Source organism: Delphinapterus leucas, chromosome 15, assembly GCF_059928025.1.
Source record: "Delphinapterus leucas isolate spDelLeu-1000000601 "Yukka" chromosome 15, BTC_Dleu_Yukka2, whole genome shotgun sequence".
Taxonomy (NCBI): Eukaryota; Metazoa; Chordata; class Mammalia; order Artiodactyla; family Monodontidae; genus Delphinapterus; species Delphinapterus leucas.
Genome location: NC_143143.1, coordinates 60,598,424 through 60,626,261, shown reverse-complemented (window position 1 = coordinate 60,626,261; position 27,838 = coordinate 60,598,424). Strand labels below are relative to the sequence as shown.

General features: G+C 37.6%; 1 protein-coding gene across 3 annotated transcripts in view; it reads left to right on the top strand.

Annotated features, from left to right (window-relative positions):
* The first annotated feature begins 2,955 nt into the window (after positions 1–2,955).
* Positions 2,956–27,838, top strand: part of RAD21L1 (RAD21 cohesin complex component like 1) — a 32,283-nt gene continuing 7,400 nt past the window's right edge. The window contains exons 1-12 of one of the 3 annotated variants that reach the window (XM_089896647.1): positions 2,956–4,882; positions 6,071–6,200; positions 7,764–7,857; positions 9,526–9,632; positions 13,827–13,994; positions 14,930–15,025; positions 15,995–16,105; positions 17,434–17,660; positions 17,892–17,991; positions 18,833–18,957; positions 21,167–21,259; positions 23,573–23,650. In XM_089896647.1, coding sequence (XP_089752773.1) covers positions 4,739–4,882; positions 6,071–6,200; positions 7,764–7,857; positions 9,526–9,632; positions 13,827–13,994; positions 14,930–15,025; positions 15,995–16,105; positions 17,434–17,660; positions 17,892–17,991; positions 18,833–18,957; positions 21,167–21,259; positions 23,573–23,650 — 1,473 coding nt within the window. In that variant the 5' untranslated portion in view covers positions 2,956–4,738. Of the gene's footprint in view, positions 4,883–6,070; positions 6,201–7,763; positions 7,858–9,525; positions 9,633–13,826; positions 13,995–14,929; positions 15,026–15,994; positions 16,106–17,433; positions 17,661–17,891; positions 17,992–18,832; positions 18,958–21,163; positions 21,260–23,572; positions 23,651–27,838 lie in introns of those variants that run through there. The other 2 variants (XM_022592964.3, XM_089896648.1) reach the window with 2 other exon arrangements.

The following is a 27,838-nucleotide window of genomic DNA, read 5'->3' as shown; positions in this document are numbered from 1 at the left end:
ATCCACAGATGCTCAAGTCCCTTATGTAAAATGACATAGTATTTGCATATAACCTACTCACACCCTCCCCATACTTTAAATCATCTCTAGATTACTTATAATACCTAATACAGTGTAAATGCTATGTAAATAGTTGCCACTGTGTGGCAAATTTAAGTTTCGCTTTTTAGAAATTTCTGGAATTTTTTTCAAATATTTTTGCTGAGGTTGGTTGAAACCACGGATGCAGAGCCTGTGGATATGGAGGGCCTGCTGTACTACTTTTGTTAACATCTACAGGCCATTTCTTCTGTAAGACATTGCTAGGGCAGAAATGCTAAGTAAGGCATGACCCAACACAATGAGATCATACAACACTCAAATTCCCTCATGGACATACTCGCTGTTTACAGTTCGCCATATCCCTACAAACATAGGACTTTGATATCTTCTAGTTTGTGCAATTCCTATTAGAAAGGAAGAAAAAACGTGCAGTGCATTTATAATTGTACAGGCTGCACTGCCAAATATACTTCTGCTTTTAACCAGGCTTTGTGGGGAACCAAATCCTCTGCATATAGTTTAATACATCTGATGATCAGAAGAATTTTCTGTAGACTAGCTCTAGCACTGTATGTTCCAAATCTTGTTTTCCACCCATTTTGCACTGATGCTGGGCAATGATACAACATGTGGCCCTGCACCTTCCTGTCACAGTGCAGGGTGAGTCAGCACAGTGGACAATAGGGATATTCCTGGAAGCCATTCCTACACTGAGACGGACAGCAGTGACACAACTAAAGATGAAAGGGGCTGTGAACTGTATAAATTGATCCTTCTTGTCCTAATCTGTTCAGGCTGCTATAACAAACTACCATAGACTGGGTGGCTAAACAACAAACATTTGTTTCTCACAGTTCTGGAGGCTGGGAAGTCCAAGATCAAGTTGCCAGCAGATTTGGTGTCTGGTGAGAACCTGCTTTCTAGTTCACAGACAGCTGTCTTCTCGCTGTGTCTTCACAAGGCAGAAAGGTTGAAAGGTCTCCTTTATAAGGGCACTAATCCCATATTATTAACCCATCAGGGTGGAGCCTTCATGACCTAATTACCTCCCAAAGGCCCCATCTCCCGATACCATCACATTGGGGATTAGGATTTCAACATATGAATTTGGAGGGACACAAACATTCAATCCATAACACCTCTGAACCTAAATTAATGTACACCTAACTCAACTCTGCCTTAGCTGCATCCTTCAGGTACTCCATTGCCACAATACAGTATGATAAAGGGAGAGTTGAAAGACATCGATCTTAAAGGATTACCGTTAAATATCTTACTTCTGCAATGTTTACAAAAACACACACCCAGGTGAACACACTGCTATGTTTCTCCCAGGGCCTTGGAGGGGCCCATGCAAGCAAGGGCCCTGAAACTGAAGATTCATTGTGGTCAGGATAAATCCACCCATAGGACATGAAGCTAGAATAATAAGTAAGGGGGAGACTATGCAGGACCCTGTAGTTGTTAGGAGGGAGTTTGTTTTTATTCTAAGAGCAACAGGAGGACTTAGAGGGCTTTAAAGGGGGGAGACCCTTCTGGCTTCAGTGTGGACAATGGGCTCAAGGAAGGCAAGTAACATGAGGGAGATTGCTGAGAAAGCTGTTGGAGCTTTTCCAGGAGGGAAGTAGCTTAGACCAGGGTGGAGAGGGTAGAGGCAGTGAGAAGTGGATAAAGTCCTATTTGAAGGTGGAGTGATGGGCTTGCTTATGGAGTGATATTAAGGTAGAGGTGAGGTTGGCATCAAGGGCATCTCCCAGATGTCTGCCTGAGTGGTCACTGTGACACCATTCCCTGAGGTGGGAAAAGGGGAGCTAAACCCGAGCTGAATTCTGTCTCTAACACCCCCAACTATGTGACCCTGGACAGGTGGCTTCTCCCTCCAGGCCATTTCCTCATCTCAAAAGGAGGGAAATTACTAACTACCTTGTGAGGTTGTTTGAAGAGTAAATAAGACAACCCATCAGCAAGGAGGCTGGGACCTTATCAATAACCTATATATTGGATGCCATTGTTATTCCAAGATTTATCAGTATTTACTATGAAGTTCAGGGAGGAAAACAGCCTTTGATCCATATGCTTTTGTATGATTTTTCTTATGTTGTAGCAGTTGGCTTTAGCTATTGAAAGCTGTGATATTCCAGGCAGGAAAATGTTTGCTGTCCCTAAAGTGCTGGTCAATGTGAATGATCTTTTTAACAACAACAATAATGATAGCTAATATTTATTGAGCATTTATTATTGCTAGGCTCTTTACATGCTTCATCTCACTCATCTCTTACAATACCCTATGGCAGAGGTACTTTTATTATCATCATTTCCATTTTACAGATGAGAAAAACTAAGGTTAAAGAGATTTAATAACTCTCCAGGGACCTCCTCGCTCTAAGTGCAAAAGATGAGACATCATCCTGGTGATGTTCAGAGGCCAAGCAGAGAGGTCAGACATTACTACCCCTCACAATTGTTTTGCAGTGACTAGTGACCGGGTCGCTGAACAGATAAGCTCCAAGAACAAGCACCACGCGGGAAACTGCTCTCAGTGTCCCCCATCCCCGCCCCGGTCCGGGTCCCTGTCCCCTGCCCCGCCCTTTGCCCCACCCACTCATGCCGCTGGCCCTTAGCCCCGCCCACCCTGCCGCCCCGCCCTAGGCCTGCCCTGTTCCCTGCCCACTGCCCCGCCTATAGCCCCGTGCCATCCCCATATGCCCCTCCCCTCGCCCCGCCCCGGTCCACTGCCCCGCCCCTCCCCGCCCTGTAGCCCAGCCGCGCACTCCCAGACGCACAGCAGCTCAGGGCGCGGAGCGCCAGAGATCTAACGCGAGGATCTAGCGACTCCTCCTCCAGTCCCTGTTCGGGCACGCCTCGCTGCAGACCCGGCGCTGGAAGTAGGGCGACGGGCGGGACCCGGGGGCTGGAGGCGGGCTGGATCACGGCGGCCGCGGCCACCCTCATCCCCACACGTGTGCCGCCGGGCTCTTCACCGGCACGAGCCCTGAGGGACCCCGCCTGAGGGGAGGCAATGGGCGCTTGCGGTCACTCCTCAGCCTCGGTGTCCCTCTCTGAGTACCCGGCCTTCAACTCTGAGGAGTCGTGTGTGGAGGGAGCCCTAGGCGTCCGAGCCCTTGGCTCTCGCCGTCTTCTCCTCACACCCCTGCCCCGCTCCCCTTCTCTCTCAGCACCTTCCATTCCTCGCCCCTGCCCCCTTCCCTCTTCCTGGAAGGAGCGCCCTCTGTGGCTCTCTCCACCCCCGACGCCACCCGCCCCCAGGGTCCGCTTTCTAACCCTCCCTCCCGCCCTCTGCTCCCCTTCGCCCACCGCCCTCACTCTCCTCACTGGGACCTTTTCCACGAATTAAGCCTCCTCCCTGGCTCCTAGTTCCATGTACTATCCTTAGCTTTACTTTGCATGAAGTCAATTCAACCTAGAAATAACTCACAGGAAAATGGGGCTTCTGTGGGGGATTTTTTGTGGGGTGAGGTAGGAAAATCAACGTCTCAGGAATAGTAAATCACAGGGTTGTTTTTTTCTTAAAGTTTACTAGTAATCATACACCTGGGAGCAATTGAAAAAGACAAATCGGAATTTATTCTAAAATACCAGACACAGGAGAAAGGAAGAAAGTGGAGCCAAGGCAGGCAGAGGCCATACACATTAAAATCTCTAGCTGTCCCATTGAGGAATGTGGTTCGGTAGATTGCATAACCTTTATTTTGGGCCCAATGATTTGATTCTTGGGGTGGAAATGGGCATTGATCAAAGGTCATCTAAGTTTTTAATTCCGTGGCTGATTTTGTTTTTGTATTCGCTTTGGTTCAGTTTTTCTCTTTTATCAGAACTTTAAGTAGGAAAGAAGTTAAAAAATGGCTTTCTAGTGGCAGTTTAAGATTACCTATATGTAAACAATGATTTGATTCTTCTCTAGAAGTCAGCCAAAGCGTTATGACATTCCTTTGCCTAGTACTGGAGCCTTATGATGTTATTGAGAATAGTACAATTTGTGGAAATGTGCATAATTATTTTGTCTTTAAGTGGAGGTTTTCTTTTACCATTCTTATTTCAAAACATTAAATTGGATTCTTTTTTTTCTTCCCTTCCTCTGATTCTTTTCCTATAGTTTCTTTTCTTTTTTTAAAAAAAATTAATTAATTTATTTTTTGGCTGTGTTGGGTCTTCATTGCTGCGCGCGGGCTTTCTCTAGTTGCGGCGAGCGGGGGATACTCTTCGTTTCGTTGCAGTGCGTGGGCTTCTCATTGCGGTGGCTTCTCGTGTTGCACAGCACGGGCTCTAGGCGCATGGACTTCAGTAGTTCTAGCACACGGGCTCAGCAGTTGTGGCTCACAGGCTCTAGAGAGCAGCCTCAGTAGTTGTGGCGCACGGACTTAGTTGCTCCACGGCATGTGGGATCTTCCCGGACCAGGGCTTGAACCCATGTCCCCTGCATTGGCAGGCGGATTCTTAACCACTGCGCCACCAGGGAAGCCCAATATAGTTTTGTATTTTAAATAAAAGTTTCTTTTTATAAGAAAATAATTTGAATTGAATAATGCATTGAATTAGAAGATAATCTATTTTATAGAATTAGTGAAAAATGGTTTTGCTTGCTGTAAAATAGCACTGAAAGATTTTTGTATCAAAATTTAAATGTCTTTTAATGTTCTCTGTAGTTCATTAAATACTACTAAGGAATACAGGCACCATGTTCTACACACATGTGCTTATGAGTAAGCGAGGGCCATTGGCCAAAATCTGGCTTGCAGCTCACTGGGAGAAGAAACTGACAAAGGCCCATGTATTTGAATGTAATCTAGAAATAACCATTGAAAATATTCTTTCACCTAAGGTATGTTATTCATTAAAATTATAGTATGTATTTGCTATGACTTATGGAGAGGAAAGGAATTAAAATACATTATATCATGAAATATATTTCCAAGGAAGCTTTACTTCTTAAATGGTCTTCTCTTTTTTATTTCCTATAGCATTTATTTTCTGGACATAAACATATATTGATTTCTGTTGGTAATTAACTCTTATATGTTTATCATAAATTGATTGGATCCTGAAGGATAGAGGCCATGTTTTATACATATTTTGTGATTGTTTCTTATTCCCTAACAAAATATTGTATACACAGTAGGTATCAAATGAGTATTTCTTAGAAAAATAATGGGTGAATGAATAGGAGAGTAGAAAGAAAGGAGGATTGGGTATAAATCAAAATATATATGAAGTCACTTCATAAGCAAGGTACTATGTTCATTATAAAACACTATAACAAGCTATTAGAATTTGCATTAAAATATCATTTTAATATTTTTATAGGTTAAGTAGTTTTCTTCTTGAGAGAAGGATGAATTATAATTGAAAATTTACCATGTGTCAGGCACTGGGCTAGACTTTATGTATGTTCTTTAGTTTACTTAATCTTCACAATAACCCTATGAGATAGGCTTCTTTTAGCCTCAGTGAAGTGTGGTAATTAAGAGCATGAACTTCTGAGTTGGTCAAATTTAAATTTAATTCCTCCTCTATCACTTAATAGTTTTGTTACTTTGGGCATGCTGCTTATCATGTCTGAGTCTCAGTTTTTGCTTCTGTAAATAGAGGTTGTTGTCCAAATTAAATAAATTAGTGTATGAAAAGCTCTTAGGACAATGCCTGGCACAAAATAAGTATATAATAAATTGTAGCTATTATTAATAAATTGAAGTTCAGGAAGGTTAAATGACTCAGCCTCAGCAACTGAGCCAAGGCTTGACCCCAAGTCTGCCCGACTGCAAAGGTTATATACTTCCCATAAAACCAATAATAGCATACTTCACTTAAATGCCACATTAGATTATCTTCACTGAATAAAAAAGTTAATCATTTTACAAGGTGAGGTAAAAGTTAAGTGATTCACCTTAAATAAGAATACAAAATGTCTGCTTTTTAAAGAGAAGACATTCTTATTATTTTATAATTTTCAAAGAACAGAGTTTATGAATCTAATTTTTAATATTCTAATACTTTAAAAAATTTTTGAAAGGTGAAAATTGCACTTCGAACTTCAGGACACCTTCTTTTGGGAATTGTTCGAATCTATAATAGGAAGGCAAAGTATCTTTTGGCAGATTGCAGTGAAGCATTGCTTAAAATGAAGATGACATTTTGCCCAGGTATACATGCAATATTGATCTGTCTCACTCATCTTTGTTCCCTTTTGCATTTTTATTTTGGGTGGGCTCTTTTAATTGGCAGCACTCTGTAGTTCCAGTGTGAGTATGGTGAATGTAAACTTCCTTCTGACTGAATCTAAGTTTCCATGGTTAAGAACAAATTACATTATTTTCCTTGCTCTTTTCCTGTGTTTGCAGGAAAAGGTTATGCTTTCAAAAACTTGGAATGTTGCTGCATATTTACACAAGAAATATACTTAATGCTACCACACTTGTGTAAGAAACTCTGATATTCAGTTTTAATGGGTCACTTGGTTTGCCATATCTATTTTTGCCTTCATGAGATAAATTAGAAATAGTGTGATTGACAAAACCTAGATATCAGTAATTGTCATTGTTTTCACAATTCTCAAGACTCTAAGTACAATAGCATGCTATTTATGAAATATTATAGAAAATCTTTAGGCATTCCAAAGTGCTAGAGATTTACATGTGTCATAAATAGAACGCTTTCAAATTTTTATTTTAGTTTTAAGACTTTAGTCATTTTCCACCTTGTATTATGTTTATCTAGGTACAGACCTTGCCTCTCACACTAGTCTGCAAGCTCCTTGAAGGCAACATCTTTGTCATACTTATTTCTGAATCTCTTATAGTGCTTGTCTCAGTGCCTTGCACATACTGTTCCCTCAGTTAATATGGGTGAATCAGGATGGACAAGTTTTTTTTCTTTATTTAAAACATCTGTAGAATCTCTTAGTAGATTTTATAATTATATCAAATATGGTTCAGTGAAATAAATTTGTTCATTATTTCACTTATATATTCCATAAATATTTATTGATCTCATACTTTGTGTGAAACACTATGTTAGGCTCTGGGATACAAGGACAAACAAGACAAATAAGGTCCCTTTGAGCCTGGTGAGAAAATCAGATAATGAAAAAGATTTTCTAAAAAAATTATTATAATAATTATAGATTGTGCTATGAAGGAATATAAAAATAGTACTACTACAGAAAATAAGAGAGAAGTGTATTTTAGTTAGGCTAATTGGGAAAAGCCTTTCTGAGAGGATAGAATTTAAGCTCAGACTTGAAGAATGAGAAGTATCCAGCCATGTAAGAAGTCCATGAGGGAATAGCATTCCGGGCAGAGGGAACTGCAAGAGCAAAGGTCTTGAGGTGGTAAAGTGCTTGACTCATTCAGAGAGCAAAAAGACCAGTACGGCTGGAGTAGAGTGAGTACGGGAAGGTGTTGTTAGATGATGCCTACAGGTTTTGTAGGGATACAGGGCCCTGATTAGAAATTTGGATTTTATTTAAGTGCACTAGGGAAGTCCCTGAGTCATTTTACCTATGGGGGTGATCTGATATAATTGCATATTTAAAATATCACTCTGGCTGTTTTGTAGAGAATAGACTGAAGAGGAGCAGGAGTGGATACAGGGAAACCAGTTAGGAGACTAAACAGTTAGTCCAGTGAGAGAAAGTAGAGATTTAGTTGGAAGTTGATTTTATATAGCATCATGGCTTATTGAATGTGGTATTTTATCCTTTTCAGGACTGGTTGACCTTCCAAAAGAGAATCTCGAAGCAGCTTACAATGCGATCACATTGCCAGAAGAATTTCATGATTTTGATCCCCAAAATATGAAGTAAATTATTTTATTTTCCTTCAATTTGATTTTCCTGATATTTTGTTGTTTTACATTTTCAGATTTCATGAATGCAGATGGAACATAGTTAACAACTGAAATACACATGCAGTTGACAAAGACTTAAATTTAGTGTGAAAGTTCAAAGTAGAAAACCAAAAATGTATCATTATATTTGCTGAATGTAGTTTGCAATATTGACAGTATATTCATTCATTCGATATTTGTTGGGTGCCTGCCATATGCCAAGCACTGTTCTAGGCACTGAGGAGATAGCCCCTGGCCACATGAATCTTATATTTTAGTTGGGGGAGACAGGTAATAAACAAACAAGTAAATATATAGTATGCTAGGAGATGATCAGCATTATGAAGAGAAATAGAAAATAAAATAATAGAGAGATCAGAAAAGGCTTTTCTAATAAGGTCCAAACAGAAATCTAAAGGAAATGAAGGAACAAATCATTCAGTAATGTGGGGAAGAATGTTCCATGTAAAGCAAATGGAAAGGCTCTAAGGCAGAGCATGTTGGACCTATTCAAAGAACAGCAAGGAGGCAAGTGAGACTGGAGTGGAGTAAATGAAGGGCCCAGTGGTAGGAGATGAGGTCAGAGAAGTAGCTGGGGTACAGATGATGGAGGGTGTCGTAGGCTGTAATGAGGACTTTTCTTTTAGTCAGATAGGGAGCACAGGAGGGTTTTGAACAGGAAAGTGACTGGATCTGACTTGACTTCAACATGCTTCCTCTGGCTACATACTATAAGGGTGAAAGGAAGGAAGCAGAGAACCTATGAGAAGATTATTGCAGTAAGAAGTCCAGACAAGAGATGATAGTCTCTGTGATCAGTTCTCAGTCTTCATTTTATCAAGGTGGTAGCAGTCAAGTTATGGATATATTTTGAAGGCAGAGCTGACAGAGAAAGAGACAAGTGAAGGTTGACTATATGATTTTGGGCATGAGAATGGAGTTACCAGTTTAATGAGATTAGGATAACTAGAGCATGGCAAGTTTAAAGAGGGCAAGGTAAAGGAAGTAAATTAGGTTTTGGATATAGGTTTTGAGATGACTGTTACACATCCGAGGGGAGTAGGTAGGTAGTTGAATATCTGGGTCTGAAATTCAGGAAAGATGTTTGATGGGATATATAAATTTGAGAGTTGTGAGTATGTAGATGGAACTTCAACCATGAGTCATAAGAAATCCCTGAGGGAATGAGTGTAGATCTGAGAGAGAGAGAGGTCTGAGGACTGAATGTTGGGTCATTCCTAATAGTTAATAATCTGGGAGATGAGGAAGAACTAATAAAGGAGATGGAAAAGGAACAGCCAGTGAGGTAGGAAGAAAATCAAGAGACAGTAGTATTGCAGAGGCCGAGAAGAGAATGTGTTCCATGAGGAAGGGAGTGAACATCAATTTCAAATGCTGTTGGGTATGGTAAGTAAGATAAGGACTGAGAATTGCCCATTGGATTTGACAACCTGGAGATCATAGTTCATTATATCATATGTATAATGAACTAGTGTTTGTAAGGAATACTATTGAGAAAATAAAATTCTCCTTTGTTTTTATAATAAAACATGTTTTTGTTTAAGGTGTTTGTTTTTCAGTATACTGCAAAATCATTGTGTTCTGTTCACATGCTTTCCTCAATCTTATATTTCTCCATAGTGCTATTGATGTTTCAGAACACTTTACTCAGAACCAAAGCAAACCAGAAGAAATCACACTTAGAGAAGATTATGGCAATGATCTACTTTTCCACACTGGGAGCTTTGGTGAGAATATTTGAGAAATTCAAATTGCAAGTCATAATCAATTATATTTGCATTTTTGTATTAAAACAATGCCAAGGCTATTTCTATGCCAGTAGAAATATCTTTAGAATGAATGAGTTTTTTGATGTATAAATGTAACCCCCCAATAAGTTTATTCTTGCCTTTTTCTACTGTAGGTGTCAATGCCAAGACTCAGGCTTAGCCTATGCTTCCCTTCTCAGTGTACAACCGTTTATTAAATATCTACTATATGTCAGGTGCTATCACAGCCATGGGCAATACAAAGTTTAAAGAAGCATTTCCTGCTCTCAAGGATCTTCAGGCTGGGAGAGAGACATATAAATAAACAGTTGCTGTAGTTAACATATACACAAGGTTTTACACAAGTGCTGCATACAGAGACTTCAAAATATATTTCCTCTAAATATATATCAATAACAGATTTTAAAATAGCTTGGGAGTGAGGAGGAAATACACACTAAATACACATTGATTGAGAAATAGAAACTGTTGAATGTATTTTAGAATTAAAGCTATATGGTGTAATTTAACTATATAGTATTTGTTCTTTTTTATGGCGTTTACCACTCTCTGATTTGTATCATGATATTTATTGTATTGGTCTGTTTTGTTCTGAAAACTCCATGAGGGTAAGATCTGTGTCACATTCATCTTTGACTTTCTTATAGTGCCCAAAGCAGTGAGCATAGGAGAAGGCTGGCCTAAATTTGTCTTAGGTGGAGGAGGGTGATCAAGCATCAGTAATGCTTGAGCTACCTCGTAACCTCCACTTCTCATCCTGACTCTCCTTCCATAACTCTTATAATCTATAGCTGTGTTTCTCAAATGATTTGTGGTGAAGGACCAGTTTTATAATTTTTGTCAATTTCCTATCTGTCATGGAATGACACTTTTGTAAAATATAATAAAAATTAATTACTAGAAAAATTTTAAAACTTACTTAAACATCAACATGTAAGCCTCAAGTTTTTGTTATTAGATTCAACATGTATTAAATTACTCTGCGACGTTATATTAAAACTTTGTGAACATTTACCTCTAATTTGTGTATTTACTCTGTTGTGGACCAACACCGTCTACAGACCCTACTTTGAGTAGCACGCATCTCTTACTGGCTGTTACCCCAAACCTTGAAATATAACACATTGGTAAAAAGTTAATCATATTTCCTACTGCCCAAGATATTCTTTACACATTTCCCTGTAAATGCTACTGCTCTTCTTCAGCCCTGCAACTTTAGGATCACTTTTAACTATGCTTTCTATAAGCTTCATACCAGTGCTAATTAAAAAAAAAAAAGGAAATGTCTCAGGTATTCTTTCTGTTTCCCTAGCCACCAGTACTAAATATATATATATATTTAGTTCACCAGTACTAAAGTGCTGAAGTGCTGTATACCCTCCTACACAGTTTCTTCCAGGCCCCACATTTTATACAGCTCTGCAAGAGGAATTGTCCTTAAATTCCATTTTTTTTCCACATCACATTTCTCTTCTTAAGTGCCTTGGGTCCCTATAACTTACTGATAGATACTCCTGCCTCTCCTCAAGGCCCTCTACCAATTTATCACCATCTTTATTAACTTTGTTTTACCTTAATATAGACTTTTTGCTCTAGTCAAGCAAATGTCTTACCAGTCAACCGATACAATTTAGTTGTTCTCAGTTCTGTCTACTACAATTCAAGAAGGTGGGGAGAACGTGTCCTGAGTAGACTGACAGACCTGGGTTTGAATCTGGGCTTCCTCTGTTGATTTGCTGTGTGATATTGGGCAGATCACCTAGCTTCTCTGAGCCTTACTGCCCTATATGTAAAATCGGGATGTTACTAGCAACATCACAGTTATTTCCCTTATTCTCTCCTTTAGTACTCTCTACCAATAAGGGATTTTCTCTCCTTCAAAAACTAGTTCAAACCTAATGTCCTCTAAGAAATATTTAATGTTAATCCATCCTATTCTGGATTATAGTATAAGAGTGAAAGCAAAGATTATTTCTTTAATTTTTTGGTGTACTCTCAGGTTCTCATGATGTTCAGTGCTCAGAATATACTGTCTGTTCATAAATGTTATTATCTTATTGACCAAGAATGATTTTTCTTTTGGGAGCTATCAAGGTGCACCTGGAAGATGTGAACAATATCTTTAGTTCTTTTGAAAAAGTTAATCTTTTCTATTGAGCAAATCTTTAGTCCAATACAATGAAGGTTGCCTTTTTTAGCTCTTTCTTTCTAGAAGATGTAGGCCTGTAGAAAAATTTCCAGTGAGTGATACTTCATGAGTTTCTTTACTGACTAGCAGTGATGTGGGTTGCTAGAGGAAGGAAAGAGAGGACCAACCTCTGACCTCTGGGATTTCAGACTTCTAGACTCTGACCTCTGGCGTTTCAGACTTCTGGACCCAAAGATTCAAACCCAAGGAAGGGAAAGAATATGCATGTACTGACAGCCAACCTGGAAGCAGGCAGTTTGAAGCAGGGAGTTCATTTTATCTGCTGCTGTCAGTGTCTTAGGAGTTTTCTCTCATTAGTCTCCATTTTGCTAGAATTCTAACACCGTTACTAAGACGATCTTTGCTGCCTTCAGATCCTGGCTCTATCATTTATTAGGGTGTGACTGTGTGCAAGTTACGAAACCTTTCTGTGGATGTTTCCTTGTCTGTACAATGAGGATTATAATAGTATCCTCTACTACATAATACAATGCACATAGTAACCACTCAGTTTATGTTAGCTGACCAGGTTTTATCTTTTTTACTGCTGTATCCAACCCCTAGCATATTGCCTAATACCTAGTCATTCAATAAATATCTATTGAACAAATGTTATAAGCCCATTGTTTAATATTTTACCTACCTTTCCATTACTTAGAAGGCAGACATACTCCTTATTTTCCAATCCCTCCTTATGGACAAACAACTCAAGCAACTGTCCATGAAATAATACTCAATCAAGTGGGATATGACCCACCTAAGGTAGAAGAAATCATTCGACTGCCAATAATAACCTTCTGGGAAGTATTAAACTGTACCACCACTAAAAACTCTATCCTGATATTTTGGAAATTTTTGTTATTGTATTGGAAAAAGTGTTAGACTAGAAATCCAGTCTCCACTGATTAGCAGAATGACTTGAATAATTCAAATATTTTTTTTCTTTTTTCTTTTTTAAATTTAAGTATAATTTACCATGTTGTGCTGATCTATACTGTATAGTAAAGTGACTCAGTTTTACACATATATACATTCTTTTTTTAATATTCTTTTCCATTATGGTTTATCCCAGGAGATTGGATATAGTTTCCTGTGCTATACAGTAGGACCTTGTTGTTTATCTACCAACCCCAAATTTCCAGTCCGTCTGTCTGCCTCCTCCGCTCTCCCTTGGCAACCACAAGTCTGATCTCTATGTCTTTGAGTCTGTTTCTGCTTTGTAGACAGGTTCATTTGTGCCATAATTAGGTTCCACATATAAGTGATATCATATGGTATTTGTTTTTTTCTCTCTGACTTACTTCACATAGTATGATAATCTCTAGGTCCATCCATGTTGCTGCAAATGGCATTATTTTGTTCTTTTTTATGGCTGAGTAGTATTCCATTGTGTATATATATACTACATCTTCTTTATTCATCTGTTGATGGCCATTTAGGTTGTTTCCATGTTTTGGCTATTGTGAATAGTGCTGCTATGAGCATAGGGGTGCATGTATCTTTTTGAATTATAGTTTTGTCCAGGTATATGCCCAAGAGTGGGATTGCTGGATCATATGGTAATTCTATTTTTAGTTTTCTGAGGAACCTCCATACTGTTTTCCATAGTGGCTGCACCAGCTTACATTCCCACCAACAGTGCAAGAGGATTCCCTTTTCTCCACACTCTCTCCAGCATTTATTATTCGTAGACTTGTTAATGATGGCCATTCTGACTGGTGTGAGGTGGTACCTCATTGTAGTTTTGATTTGCATTTATCTAATAATTAGTGATGTTAAGCATTTTTTCATATGCCTACTGGCCATCTGTATGTCTTTGAATAATTCAAATAAATTTTTAGCTCTCACTTTTCTCATTGTAAAATGAAAAGAGCTATTCAAAATGATATCTAAATTCTAGCTTCTAACCCTAAAATTCTGTGTTTCTATGACTAACTCAATATTAATTATATGTATTTATTTAGAGGAGGAACCTGAAATTCTCAGAAGACATAGCTTCTTTGATGACAACATATTGCTAAATTCCAGTGGTCCTGTTGAACATAGTTCTGGAAGCCTCATTGGAGAAATATTTCTGTTCTGTGACAGTGGAGATGGATTTGGAGATGAAGGAGCTGCAGGAGAAATATTTGGTATACTATCTGGTCATATAGAAATTGGATATTTGTTTCAGTCAAATTACATAACATACTGGAAGTTTTATTCCATCAAACTAAAATTTCAGATATGCTTCTGGGTCATATAGGTCAACACATTTTTTTACACAAGTTTTCAAAGCCTATGGTATATTTAAAAATTTAGGCTAGTTCCAAGTAAATAGCTATCTGTTTAAACACATTTATCATATAAGTTCTTGTTTTTATTTTTACAAATTTCTAGTCTTTAGAGGGGAAGAAGTGAGGTAAATATATTCCTCACAAAATATACTAGATTGTATACTAGAAAACATTGTTTTCTTTAGCAGAAATTGTGGGACAGCTATTCTAAAGGATCTGTCCAGCATTTTATATTATTATTTTATATTATTATTTTATATTTATATTATTATATTATTTTAAAGTCATCATAGAAATAAGATAGAGAAAACTTGGAAATCGAAATGCACTTAATTTTAAAGATACTAACTATTATATATCAAATCTTTTTTTTAAATTCTCTAGTTTACAGTAAAAGGCTGGTTATGGCAAACTTTTTGAAATTTGAAAACTACGAAAAATAGTGGCTCTACCTTAGATCTCTACCAAAGGAGTATGAAAACTTTTACTTCTTAATTTGAAATCTAAACATGGCTTTGTAACAAGGCTACTATCTTGGTAGTTTAGTAAATGTTTCCTGAAATAAACGTTTATAAATAGACTTTTAATAAAGGAAAGGAAATTAAATATATAAAATTCTACGTCATACTGCATAAAATGTGGTAGTCTATATAACCAGTCAAATCTAATTAAGCAGGGTTCACTCATTTTTGTATCCCATCACAACTCCTTGTATGCAATACTGTCAAGTGTTTAGTGAACAAATGACAGATTCAACTCTGTATAACCAAAGTGTTTATTGTGTTTTCAAGACAATCTATTGCAAGATGATCAGAATATCCTGTTAGAAGACATGCATTTAAATAGAGAAATTTCCATGCTTCCTGAGCCTCCCGATACTATAGTGGGTATGTTGTTTCTTTTCTGTAGAATGTGAACAGATACTAATATTCAAATTAAGCCTCAAAACTTATGGGTTTAAGTAGCAGTATAGTATAGTGAAAGATAATAAAGAGTGTTGTCCCTCAAACTCTTAGTCTGACTTTAGATAATATAGGATAGAAAACTAAGTTCTGGGAAAAGTACAATGATGGGTATTTAATCGGGATTGGGTTTATTTGTTATGAGAGCACATTTAAATACTCTGCCAAAATACCCTGCTTTTGAATCATTAAAATAATATATGTTACATAGTAAAAGCATCATTAATGTTTGACACTAACATGGTTATTAATTATTAATATCACATTAATATTAATATAGCTTGACAATCTATATATAATTTGATAGAAATTATAAATTTGGGGATATTTTCTACTTGAAATTGATGTGAAAGTACCTCAGATGATTTGAAGTCTTGTAGTCTGATTTTTCTTAAGAATTAAAAGAATGATTAGCCCCATTTTGATGTTTCACTCTTTTTGATGTTACATTTGCTTTCTAACACAGTAGTAGAAATTTTAAATGTAAAAAGAGGCAATAAAAATTTAGTTATGTGTGGTTCTTTATGGGTCAACTAATCATTAACAGAACACAAATCTTTTAGCAGACATATTGCCAAATTTATGTCAATCATTTATTGTGGTTCCTATCTCTGTTTTCACTTCTGATGTGACTGTAGCCCAGCCTTAGATGTGACAGGTGCAAAAGAGGGTGATACTACTTGACTCACCTGAACACTGCAGGCCCCAGACTGTATAATCTCTGAGTCTCTCCAGCTCTATTAAATACATGATTCTAAGAATTCAGATGTGGCTCCAGTTAGCAATATAAATCTACAGTTAGTTTATCTTTCACTTTAATTCTCATACAGTCCTCTAGTTTGCAACATAACCATTATTTTTTTTAATAAATCCTTTTATGGCAACGTTGATTAGTAGAACCAGATAATCCTGAGTGTGTATGTCGACCTGAAAATGAAAAAATGGATGAAAGCACATTATCAAATGAAGAGGAAGGATTTACCCTTGAGCCAATTGATACTTCAGGTCAGAGTCATTCATGTTTTTATGTTTAGTTTTGATGCACTACTATCTTATTTACCCTGAGATATTTTAATAATTCTTAAAATATTATAGGAGGTAGTCAATCTAGTAATAACATTCATAATACAATAAGGGAAAGGTGTGAAGAAAATTTGGGATGGTCCTTTCATTATATTCAGTCCTGGTCAAACCATCTATCCAGCTTGGGAAACTGGAAAATGTAAAACAGAGTTCAGTTCCAATAGTTATCAAGCCATTATTCTGGGCACACAAATGAAGACATAGTTCCTGCTTTTAAGAAGCTTACAGTCTGATCAGGAGATAAATAAGCATGCAATATAAAATAAGACAGAGTAAAAGGGTCAGAATAGAGGCACTGAATATGAATCTAATATATAACTAGATCTTTTAAGAATATCCTAATTTTAAGTAGTATAATTGATATTTCAGTTTATAAACTCAGGCATGCAAAGAATAAAGCATTCAACGTTTTCTTCGCGAAATTCAACTCTGAGCCTCTATCCCACTTGGTTGGCAAGAAATGCAATCTGCAAACCTCCCCTATTTGCCCTGAGCCATGTATAGTATCAAAGTTTGGGGGAGGGGTACAGCAGGTGGAAGGGAACCTCTGGTCATCAGCCACACCACCGTGTGATACCCAGTGTCCCAGCCTACATAACCTCTGGAGTCATCACACAGCCAGCCCCTTTGGAATCTTGTCCTAGTCCCAAGATTTTACTGAGGCACATCAGCAAGCAAGTTCCTTTGGCTCCATCTGATCTCAGGTCTCCACCCATTCCAGAAAATCTAACTGCCCCCCACTCCCCTTTTGCATCTTTACTAAGGAAAAGCTTGACTTCTACTTTCTACCCGGCCAAATTAGTTAAAGGAGCAAAATCCCATGGCCCTAACTACCTACTAGGAATTTGTATATGAATTTCAATGGGGGAGGGAAAAATACACTGGAGAAATACAAATTAATGTTTTAAAAAGTTATCCTGTTAGGTAGATATTTTAAGGAACTTTAGGACTGAGTGACTTCCCTCTCAATATACTCTCTGCTCCACATTCCTCAGTTGTCCATTTAGTATATCAACAGGGTGCCTGCCTCCTAAGCACTTTACAAAATGTGTTAACCCTTGGCTGCTGAGACACACTAGCTGTGCAAAAGCCATATAAAACATACTTTTCAGTAGAGAGAAGGGGATTTTCTTCCCAAGTCAACTCTGTAGGTTGTATTGTGGTAGACATTTCTTAGATATGCAATGCCTAGAATATCATTATACAAAGTTGTACAACCTATCACATTTGTATGTATTTATTATATTTAGACATTGCTGAAAAAAGAAAAGGCAAAAAGAGGAAACTGCTCATAGATCCAGTCAAGGAGATCAGTAGCAAAATTATGCATAGACAGCTTACTTCCTTTACGGACACACTCATGGTTTTGGAACTTGCACCTCCTACCCAAAGGTTGATGATGTGGAAGCAGAGGGGAGGAGCAGACACACTTCTGTCAACTGCTGCCCAGGATCTGACTCATGCTGAACTGAAAATGGTAATAGTTTCTATTCTTTTACATGGGTGCCATGTTTGGTGATAAATAAATACATATTTATATTCATATATACAACGGAATTTAAACTTGTGAAAAAATACCCCCTTTTGAATTAATTTGCTGGATGTGTGTGCATGAATAATAGTTTTAACTTTTTAGCATATATGCTTGTATTTTGTTGAATTGCTTTACTTGTACAAAAGCGAGAAACAAAAATGTATATTTTTACAGTTGTTTACAAAATGCTTTGTGTCCTCTGGCTTTAAACTTGGAAGAAAATTGATGCAGAAGGAGTCAGTAAGGGAAGAAATGGGAAGCGAAAACATAGTAGGTGAGACATCCTGATTCTGTTGGTGTTGAGGGGAATGTTGTATAAACAAAACTTTGATTTTACATTTCAAAATTAAGATGGGATTCAATTCCATATTCCCAAGTATAAATGCTCTTAGAAGAGTACTTGAACTTAAAAGAAATTGTTAGATCAGCCTTGCATTCTTCTATGTGGATTAATTTTTGTCCAACAAACTACCTTAAAAAGATGAAGTATATATACTATGTGGACTATTCTTAATCTCACTCTTTCCCACCTCCCCCACCCGCAAAGGGAGTACTCACAAGCCTTCAACAAAGAAAATTTTATATCTCGTAGGATAATGTTTCACTTTAAGACAACTAACATGAAAAATCACTTAGTGATAAGAATAGCATTTAAACAATACAGTTAACCTGAGGTATAGATATATCTATCCCCCTAGAGGATACATGAAATTTTAATAATATTAATAATGAATTATTATTGTGACTATAATAAAGGAATAATAAAGCTAACTTATGTGGTGAGTGAACCTCTGCTTACTGAAGGCATTAAAATCTGCTGAACAATATACTAAGATGGGCTAGGTATATCCATGTTGTCTTGTGAGTTAAATGTGTGGGAACGAGAGTGGAGGAGATAGGTGGTGGAACATGGGGAGTAGAGGTGATAAAGAGGCAGATGAAGGAAAATGGAAGATAAATATGTGAGACTTCGGGTGCTATAAGAAAGTTTGCGCACACTTAAATTCTTGGATTTTAAGTTGTCTGTCAGAAGTTTTCTTTTGTAACAACCATATCCCAATTTTAAGTTTGAAAGATATGTTAGTGAAATCTTTTTTACTTCCTTAATAATTCAGAGACCTCCATGATGGAAGAGCCAAATTCCCTGCAAGAGTTAAGTCAGTCCAAAACTTGGAAGGAAGCGACTGATGGACCTAAGTGTAGCTCTTGTGAGGATACCAATAAAAATATTAACTCTGATGTAAGTTAACCAAAGAGAGTAATAAAAATATTATTATCTTCCTGTCACATACAGTGAAGGAACATTGAGACTCTGGTATATCGTCTTATATTTATAGTTTATATTTCATCTTACGTTATTCTATAACTTCTTTAGTATGTAGCAGCACTACAGGGTAAAACATAATTTACATCTGCAGAACAGTATTTTCTAGAAGTTTAGGATAGTAAATCACAAGATAAGTAGTTTCATACTGAAAGAGTATTTTTCATGGTACACTGAATAAATTATTATACCTGAATCTGGTTATATGCTGAGGTCTCACATTCAATATGTCATGGAATCCTTTAGAACTCTAGAAAATACACCTAAGCTTTGCTTCTGATCATAAGTTCACCCTTCCTAACTCTAAAAATAATATGTGTTAGACCCACCAATTATCTTAGCCTGAAAGACTAAAGATCCATGACCAAAAAAATTTTTTTAAATTTTTACTTGAAGACATAATTTTTATTTGAAAAACAGTTATTAAAAAAATGCAGGGGCTTCCCTGGTGGCGCAGTGGTTGAGAGTCCGCCTGCCGATGCAGGGGACACGGGTTCGTGCCCCGGTCCGGGAAGATCCCACATGCCGCAGAGCGGCTAGGCCCGTGAGCCATGGCCGCTGAGCCTGCGCGTCCAGAGCCTGTGCTCCGCAACGGGAGAGGCCACAACACTGAGAGGCCCGCGTACCGCAAAAAAAAAAAAAAAAAAAAGTAGTTGGAAAAAGTGTGCTGTAAAATATTTTCCCAATGTCACTTTACTGACTGTACAAGTGTAAATATTATACCACACCAGATAAAAAGAAAACAGTGCTTTTCTGGTTTGTTCCATCATCACTGTATTTTGATAACCACTCAGGGAATTGAGAGTCAATCCACATTGAAACTGAATGCCCTTGGAAGGAAAGACAATTTCATAATACATTAAAACAGAATGTGTTTTAATTTGATCATATACTGGATATTGAGATACTGGGTTGCCAGTACTACTCTCTTCCTTATTTGGATTCAGACATTTCTTAGAATGCACCTACTGAAATTATGATTAGGCAAATTTGTTTACTTTATTATTTTTTAACATAGTGACAAAATTTTGGTGCTTGCAGTGAAGGAAAGATTGTTGCACTACTTCTTTTGAACCTTTTACTCCTTTACCCTATACTTATGCTTTAACCTTCAATTTCATTCTTATTCTGCTTCCAAAAATGGTGAACAGATATGAAATATAGTCAGTAATGGAAGCACAGTCAATTTAAATGGACAGAAAAATATTGATTCTGATAATCATTTTCAAATCTTTCAAAAATTCAAACAATTTTTTGTAAAATAACTGCACAATTGAGAGTATCTAAAATGTAGAATATCCATAGAAATTAAAAGGGAAAAAACATGATAGGGCTCCACAAACATGTATATTAAAGAATAAAATGCAACCTCATACTCATGAAAATTTTTAAAAGCTAAAATGAAAAATCAAGTAAGCTATGTTGTGGGAAGCTTCTAACTTAATCACAACCACAGATAACAGCTGGGGAATGAAGCTTGGAGACAGGCTGAAGATGAGAAAGGGGCCAACAGCTTCCATAGCAATGAGAAAAGAGAATGTTGATGAATGGAGAATTTCTCTTTTTCCGTCTTCCTTTTTGTCTTCGTTCCCCTTCCAGAGGACACAGTTTTTCTTCCCTCTTGCTAGTGGCAACTCCAGCAGCAGTGGCAAGAATCCTGTCATGGCCCTAGGTAGGGATATTAATATCCCTTCCGCCACTCTCATTCCCTCTGCTTACAGTTCTTCTTCCTCTGCCACCTGGTTCTGGTATGAGAATAGAGGTAGGGGACTGGGGCAAAGACAAACTGCTTCATAGAAAGTGGTCTCAGCTGTGCAGCAGCAGAGACTTTTGATATGACATCTGTAGTGTTGAGGGAAATAGGAAGGGAAAAGATACGTAGCAAGGAGGGCAGAACATGCAAGTTCTTCATTGTGGGAGGCATAGAGAAAACAGAATATTTAAGTCAGGGATTGCCTATTTGGGATATTTCAGAAATAATATTTTGAGAATGCAGGTAGTATTTTAAATTACTTTTAGAAATGAGCATCCATGTGATTAAAGCATTTAATAAAATGAGATTGTTCCTGTGATGACTACTACTACTGTGATAACTTACCTATATTTCCCTAATTTGCTTTAGCAGGATATTGCTGAAATGGTACCTTCAGCTGCTGAGGAATCATCTTTACTGAATGCCATCTTAGCACAAGAAATTGAAAATTGTCCAATTGAATTGGTAAATAGATGTATAGTCTTAATAATGTTATTTAAAACTTTGTTCCTCAATAGTTAACACCTTATTTACCTAAAAATTGTTTTTAGCTGTCACGTTACTCTCTAAAATTACAATTTAAATTTGTGTTCTTAACAAAGATGTGTATGAGTAGCTTGATAAAACGTATTCAGAATTCCTTTGATCTTTTATTCTTTAATTTATTTTGAAACTTTAAGTAATTTTAAAGAAATGTATGGAATTTTTATACTTATCACAGGTAGTCATGGGTTTAAAATGTTGAGAATCATTGTTTTAAATTATTCTTATAACATCTGTAAAGAAGCAGAGCTGTATTATGGCTATGTCCTAGGGCATTTGAAATTTCATTTTATTTAAAGAAAAATGTATGGGCATTATTTCCCAAAACAATGACTCACGGTCTATACCAAGACCTTGGCTGATATAGACCAAGGTCAGACTCAAGACTTCTAGAGATCAGAAAAAGGGAATGGTCTGCACAGAGGACCACAAGTCAGTAGCAAAGCCAGAGCTAACATGTGACTCACCTGACTCCATATAGATTACTGTCTTATTTCTCTAGTCCTTGTCCCATAGTGCTGAAGGCATTTTTAACATTGTAATGAATTTTAACAAAAGTTTCTTAAATAATATCAAAACACTTACTAATGCCTAATGTTAGTTTGTTTTTAAATAAATTATCTTTACAATGAGTTCCAAGACTATTAAATTGTTTTTTTCATATGACTGACTTCTCTGGATAATCTAGGACAGAATAAATACATGAAATTTTTACCTGAAACATCCAAACAACTGAGCCAGAAGAGAGTTGAGTCACTTTTCGCCTTTCTCTTTGCTCCTAGACACAGGTTATTTTCATACATGGTCAAGAAAACCACAACACAGCACAAGTTCAGCTGTTTTAATAATCCACAGGGCTTTCCACACAATGGACTCAGCTGTAGGTGTCCAGATAGATCAAGTGGACAGGCTTCAGCAAAATGCACAGACTATTTTTTTCTGAGCCTTTTCCTGATTTGTTTAGTTGTACAATATAGGTGAAGCTGCAGTCTCATGGATCTTTAACAAAGAGTTGGGCCATTGCTTTTTACATTTGAAAAATACATTTGTGTATTTAACAATAAAATAAACATTAGTAATTGGGTGAACTAGTTTGTCCCAGAATAAACCAGAAAGAAATAAACATAAATTTTACCTGGAGGAATTCAGAAAACTCTTCAGAATAAAATTGACCATGTTTTCAGATCACTATCTTTGGAATGTAAGAAAGGATGCTGTATAGGCAGAACCAGGAAGCCAGTACAGCTGGCAAGAATGGGAACTTGGCAGTCCCCTTAGCCTCAAAAGATTTAAAATATCATACAGGATATTCTGAAGCTCTCTGAAATCATCTCGGAGTTCATGAAATTGAATGCAATTTTAAGAAGTGTCTGGGCTCCAGAGGTATACACGAAAACTTGACAAACAGTGGAGCTGTGATAAGGGTGACACAGAAGCTGTTAGGTTTCATGGTCAGAGATAGCATTGGGAAAATTATAAAGTAGGTCAGATCTGTGCCACTTGCCTCCCCCAACCCTTTGTAGTCTTGCTTTTTTATCAGACTCATCAGCACCTTTCCTATGCCCAGTTCTGTTCTCAGCTTATAAGGTGTTAGCTGGTAAGGGCTTAGAATGAGTTCCTGTGAAGGGATTTCAACTCTACAATTTTTAAATATTAAGGTGTTTCTGAAAGTGGCTAAAAACTGAAAAGATTGAATCTATTCAAATAACATGAAAGGCCATGGGTTGATCTTTTTCGGACAAGGCACCCTTGAAACTCGTAAGATTCCTAACCCAATTGTACATACTAAACATCACTTATTGTTACAGCTTTTATATCACCAGATAAATTCATATAAAGGCCTTTACAAGGTAGTTCTTCTATAGCTTTTTGTTTACTCCTGTCATCTGAGTTCAGATTGACCAGAGCTGGGACAGTCCTAGCCAAAAGTGGTCATCTTTACTTTTAAAAGTAAGTGCACAATGCCTGGGATGCATCACCAATAGAGATGGCAGAATCTCCAACTCTGGAACCCCTTGTCAGAAGATAGCCTGGGAGTATAAATATAATCCTGTAAAGACTGAGCTATATTTGTATGTTAGTCATATTCTCTCAATTATCAGACTATAAGCTCCTTATTTGGCAGGACCCAGTGTTACAGTTGTGTTTCTTGCGGCAGCTAACACTATGGCTGGCAAGTAGTAAACATTCAGTAAAATTTGGTTAAATGAAATATTATATCAATTATTCAAACAGGAGTCATTGGGGAATGAACAAAATATTGAGGTGGAGAGATGGAATCGAAGAATACTTCAGATGTTAAATAGCTTGCGGGTAAGACTTAGTAGGGTTTGTCAACCCTATTTTTATTTTTAAAAATAAGTAAAATGTTGAGTTCAACCTTCTAAATATTAATAAAAATAAAACAATTTTCATTGTGTTTTTGTTGAGGCCAAATTACACTAGAGTGAAATGATTTTTAAGCTGTATACCCGAGCCTAAATGTGAGTTTGCTTTTAGTGCCTACATGTTCTAATCAATTCTTACCCATTTTCATGTCCCTAGACATCTATTCTATGTCCAGTTCTTGTGTTTAGCAGCCTGTTAACTAATTCTCAATGTGAAACTAAATTTATAACACTTTAAGAATGAAACAGATAATTTTAAAATTTAACTTATATTTTTATCAAAATAATACATGTATATAATTTTGAAAGTTCAGTAGTACTATGCTTAAGGCTGAAAGGGAAACACACAAGTCTTTTGTCCCGCCCCTACTTATTCCTAAGTTCTGCTTACCAGAGGAAACTATATAAACTGTTTCTTTTAGTATTTATATCTATGTTTCTAATTACATGTTCTTACTGCTCTTTCCTAATATTTCAGCTTTATATTTTATCTGTTGACTTCTTTCAGAAGAAAATGAAAATTTAGCTTAGTTATATCTCCCCCACCCCAGTGTATTTTCAGCACAGTATTCAGTGCTTACAATGTTATAACTAGAATAGTCACGATGCAGGTTTGATTGTGACACAGAGCCAAAATGTCAGTGGCTTAAAAAGCTGGAAGTTTATTTCTCTGTCAGGTAGAGTACTATCTGGTATGGCAGCTATGTTCACAAAGTTGTCAGAGGCCCAGGTTCCCTTTATCTCATTTTCTTTATTCTTGGGATCCAAAATGGCTAACTATCCACCATGTCTGCATTCCAATCAGCAGCAAAGTTTCCTTTAAGGGTATATCCCGGAAATTGTATGTATCACTTTTCACGTTTAACTGACCAGCACTTAATCACCTTGCCACATCTAGCTGGGAAACGTAGTCCTTATCTGGCAACCATGGGACCAGCTAATAATTCTATTACTATGGAGGAAGAGGAAAATGGATATTAAGGGACAACCATCAGTTGCCACCACTATGTAAAAATTAGTTTAAATTGAGGCTTCATAAGCATAATTACATTTCTTGCCAACTTTATGGGTTTTTTATTTTGGCGTTAATCTTTACCTCATTTTTCACATTTGCTTAGTATCTATATACCCATCCTTAATTCTTTTTCAAAACTCTCTGACAATAAAATAAAACCCCTTTTAGTATGGTCAAATACATCAATTAATTCATCAGTTCCTTTCTTTTTCCTTGAAAATATCCTTCCCAGAGCTCATCCTCCTCTTGTTCTAATCTAGACTAGTTGCTCTCTAGGTCTGCTCCACAGTTTTTGTCTTGGGACATTCCTTTACCATAACATGGGAATTCCTTTGTCTCTTTCCTATGTTAGTCCCTCTATTTCTGATGATTTGATCTTTATCTTGAATTTTTTTGGTGGTTAACATCCTCTCATAATTTCCTGAGACAAAGAGTGCATAGGAGGTCAACTAATCTATGACAAAGGAGGCAAGGATATACAGTGGAGAAAAGACAGTCTCTTCAATAAGTGCTGCTGGGAAAACTGGACAGCTACATGTAAAAGAATGAGATCAGAACACTCCCTAACACCATACACAAGAATATACTCCAAATGGATTAAAGACCTAAATGTAAGACTGGACGCTATAAAACTCTTAGAGGAAAACATAGGAAGAACACTCTTTGACATAAATCACAGCAAGATCTTTTTTGACCCACCTCCTAGAGTAATGAAAATAAAAACAAAAATAAACAAATGGGACCTAATGAAACTTCAAAGCTTTTGCACAGAAAAGGAAACTATAAACAAGACGAAAAGGCAACCCTCCAAATGGAAGAAAATATTTGCAAATGAACCAATGGACAAAGGATTAATTTCCAAAATATATAAACAGCTCCTGCAGCTCAATATTAAAAAAACAAACAACCCAATCCAAAAATGGGCAGAAAACCTAAGTAGACATTTCTCCAAAGAAGACATACAGATGGCCAAGAAGCACATGAAAAGCTGCTCAACATCACTAATTATTAGAGAAATGCAAATAAAAACTACAATGAGGTATCACCTCACACCGGTTAGAATGGGCATCATCAGGGCTTTCCTGGTGGTGCAGTGGTTGAGAGTCCGCCTGCCGATGCAGGGGACACGGGTTCGTGCCCCGGTCCGGGAAGATCCCACATGCCGCGGAGCGGCTGGGCCCGTGAGCCATGGCCGCTAAGCCTGTGCGTACGGAGCCTGTGCTCTGTAACGGGAGAGGCCACAACAGTGAGAGGCCCGCGTATCGCAAAAAAAAAAAAAAAAAAAAAAAAGAATGGGAATCATCAGAAAATCTACAAACAACAAATGCTAGAGAGGGTGTGGAGGAAAGGGAACCCTCATGCACTGTTGGTGGGAATGTAAATTGATACAGCCACTATGGAGAACAGTATGGAAACTAAAAATAGTATTACCATATGACCCAGTAATCCCAGTACTGGGCATATACCCAGAGAAATCCATAATTCAAAAAGACACATGCACCCCAGTGTTCACTGCAGCACCATTTACAATAGCCAGGTCATGGAAGCAACCTAAATGCCCAGCGACAGACTAATGGATAAAGAAGACGTGGTACATACATACCATGGAATATTACTCAGCTATAAAAAGGAACGAAATTGGGTCATTTGTACAGACGATCCTAGAGACTGTCATACAGAGTGAAGTAAGTGAGAAAGAGAAAAACAAATATAGTATATTAACGCATATATGTGGAACCTAGAAAAATGGTACAGATGAACTGGTTTGCATGGCAGGAATAGAGACACAGATGTAAAGAACAAACATGGACACCAAGGGGGGAAAGTGGCGGGGGGGTGGGGGGTGGGGGGTTGGGGGCGGGTGGTGGTATGAATTGGGAGATTGGGATTGACATGTATACATTAATATGTATAAAATAGATAACAAGAACCTGCTGTATAAAAAATAAACAAATTAAATTAAATTTTTTAAAAAAAAGAGGGCTTCCCTGGTGGCACAGTGGTTAAGAATCCGCCTGCCAATTCAGGGCACATGGGTTCGAGCCCTGGTCCAGGAAGATCCCACATGCCGCAGAGCCAAGAAGTCCATGTGCCGCAACTACTGAGCCTGCGTGCCACAACTACTGAAGCCCATGCGCCTAGAGCCTGTGCTCTGCAACAAGAGAAGCCACCACAGTGAGAAGCCTTCACCCCACAACGAAGAGTAGCCCCTGCTCACCGCAACTAGAGAAAGCCTGTGCACAGCAACGAAGACCCAACACAGCTATAAATAAAAATTAAATTAATTAATTAATCTAAAAAAAAGAGCTCATAAGAGATAGAGGCCCTACATACAAGTCTGAAAATGTCTTTATTTTACCTTTAACTTTATTGGGTGTATCTGAACATAGTTTGAAAATAATAACTCTCAGATCTTGAAGGCTTTGCAACATTTCTAGGCATCTGTGTTGTTATTGAAAAGTCAGATGCTGCTTGGTTGGTGGTCTTTTGTAGGTGACCTTTATTTTCTCTCTGGAAGCTTTTAGATCTTTTCTTTATCCCCAGTGGCGTGAAATTTCATGATGATGTGCTCTGGTATGGGTCTTTTTCATTTATTGTGCTAAACATGTAATAGATTCTTTATTCTGAGAGTTCATGTTCTTGCATTGGAAATTGTTTTGGATTTCCTCCCTGTTAATCTAGTCTCTTTTTCTGCACTACCTATGCGTCAGATGTTGGATCTCCTGAATTGCACCTTTACTTTTTTTTTTTTTTTTTTTTTGCGGTACGCGGGCCTCTCACTGTTGCGGCTTCTCCCGTTGCGGAGCACAGGCTCCGGAAGCGCAGGCTCAGCGGCCATGGCTCACGGGCCCAGCTGCTCCGTGGCATGTGGGATCCTCCCGGACCGGGGCACGAACCCGTGTCCCCTGCATCGGCGGGTGGACTCTCAACCACCGCGCCACCAGGGAAGCCCCTTAGTGATTCTCTTGAATGCATTCTTTTCTGCCCTTGAATGTTAGAAATTTTATCCAAATGTCTCTTAGATCTCTTTTTTTTTTAAGAGTGAGACACCAAAAAGCTGATTGGAGGTTAGATAAGCATGGATGGGGCTTGTAGACT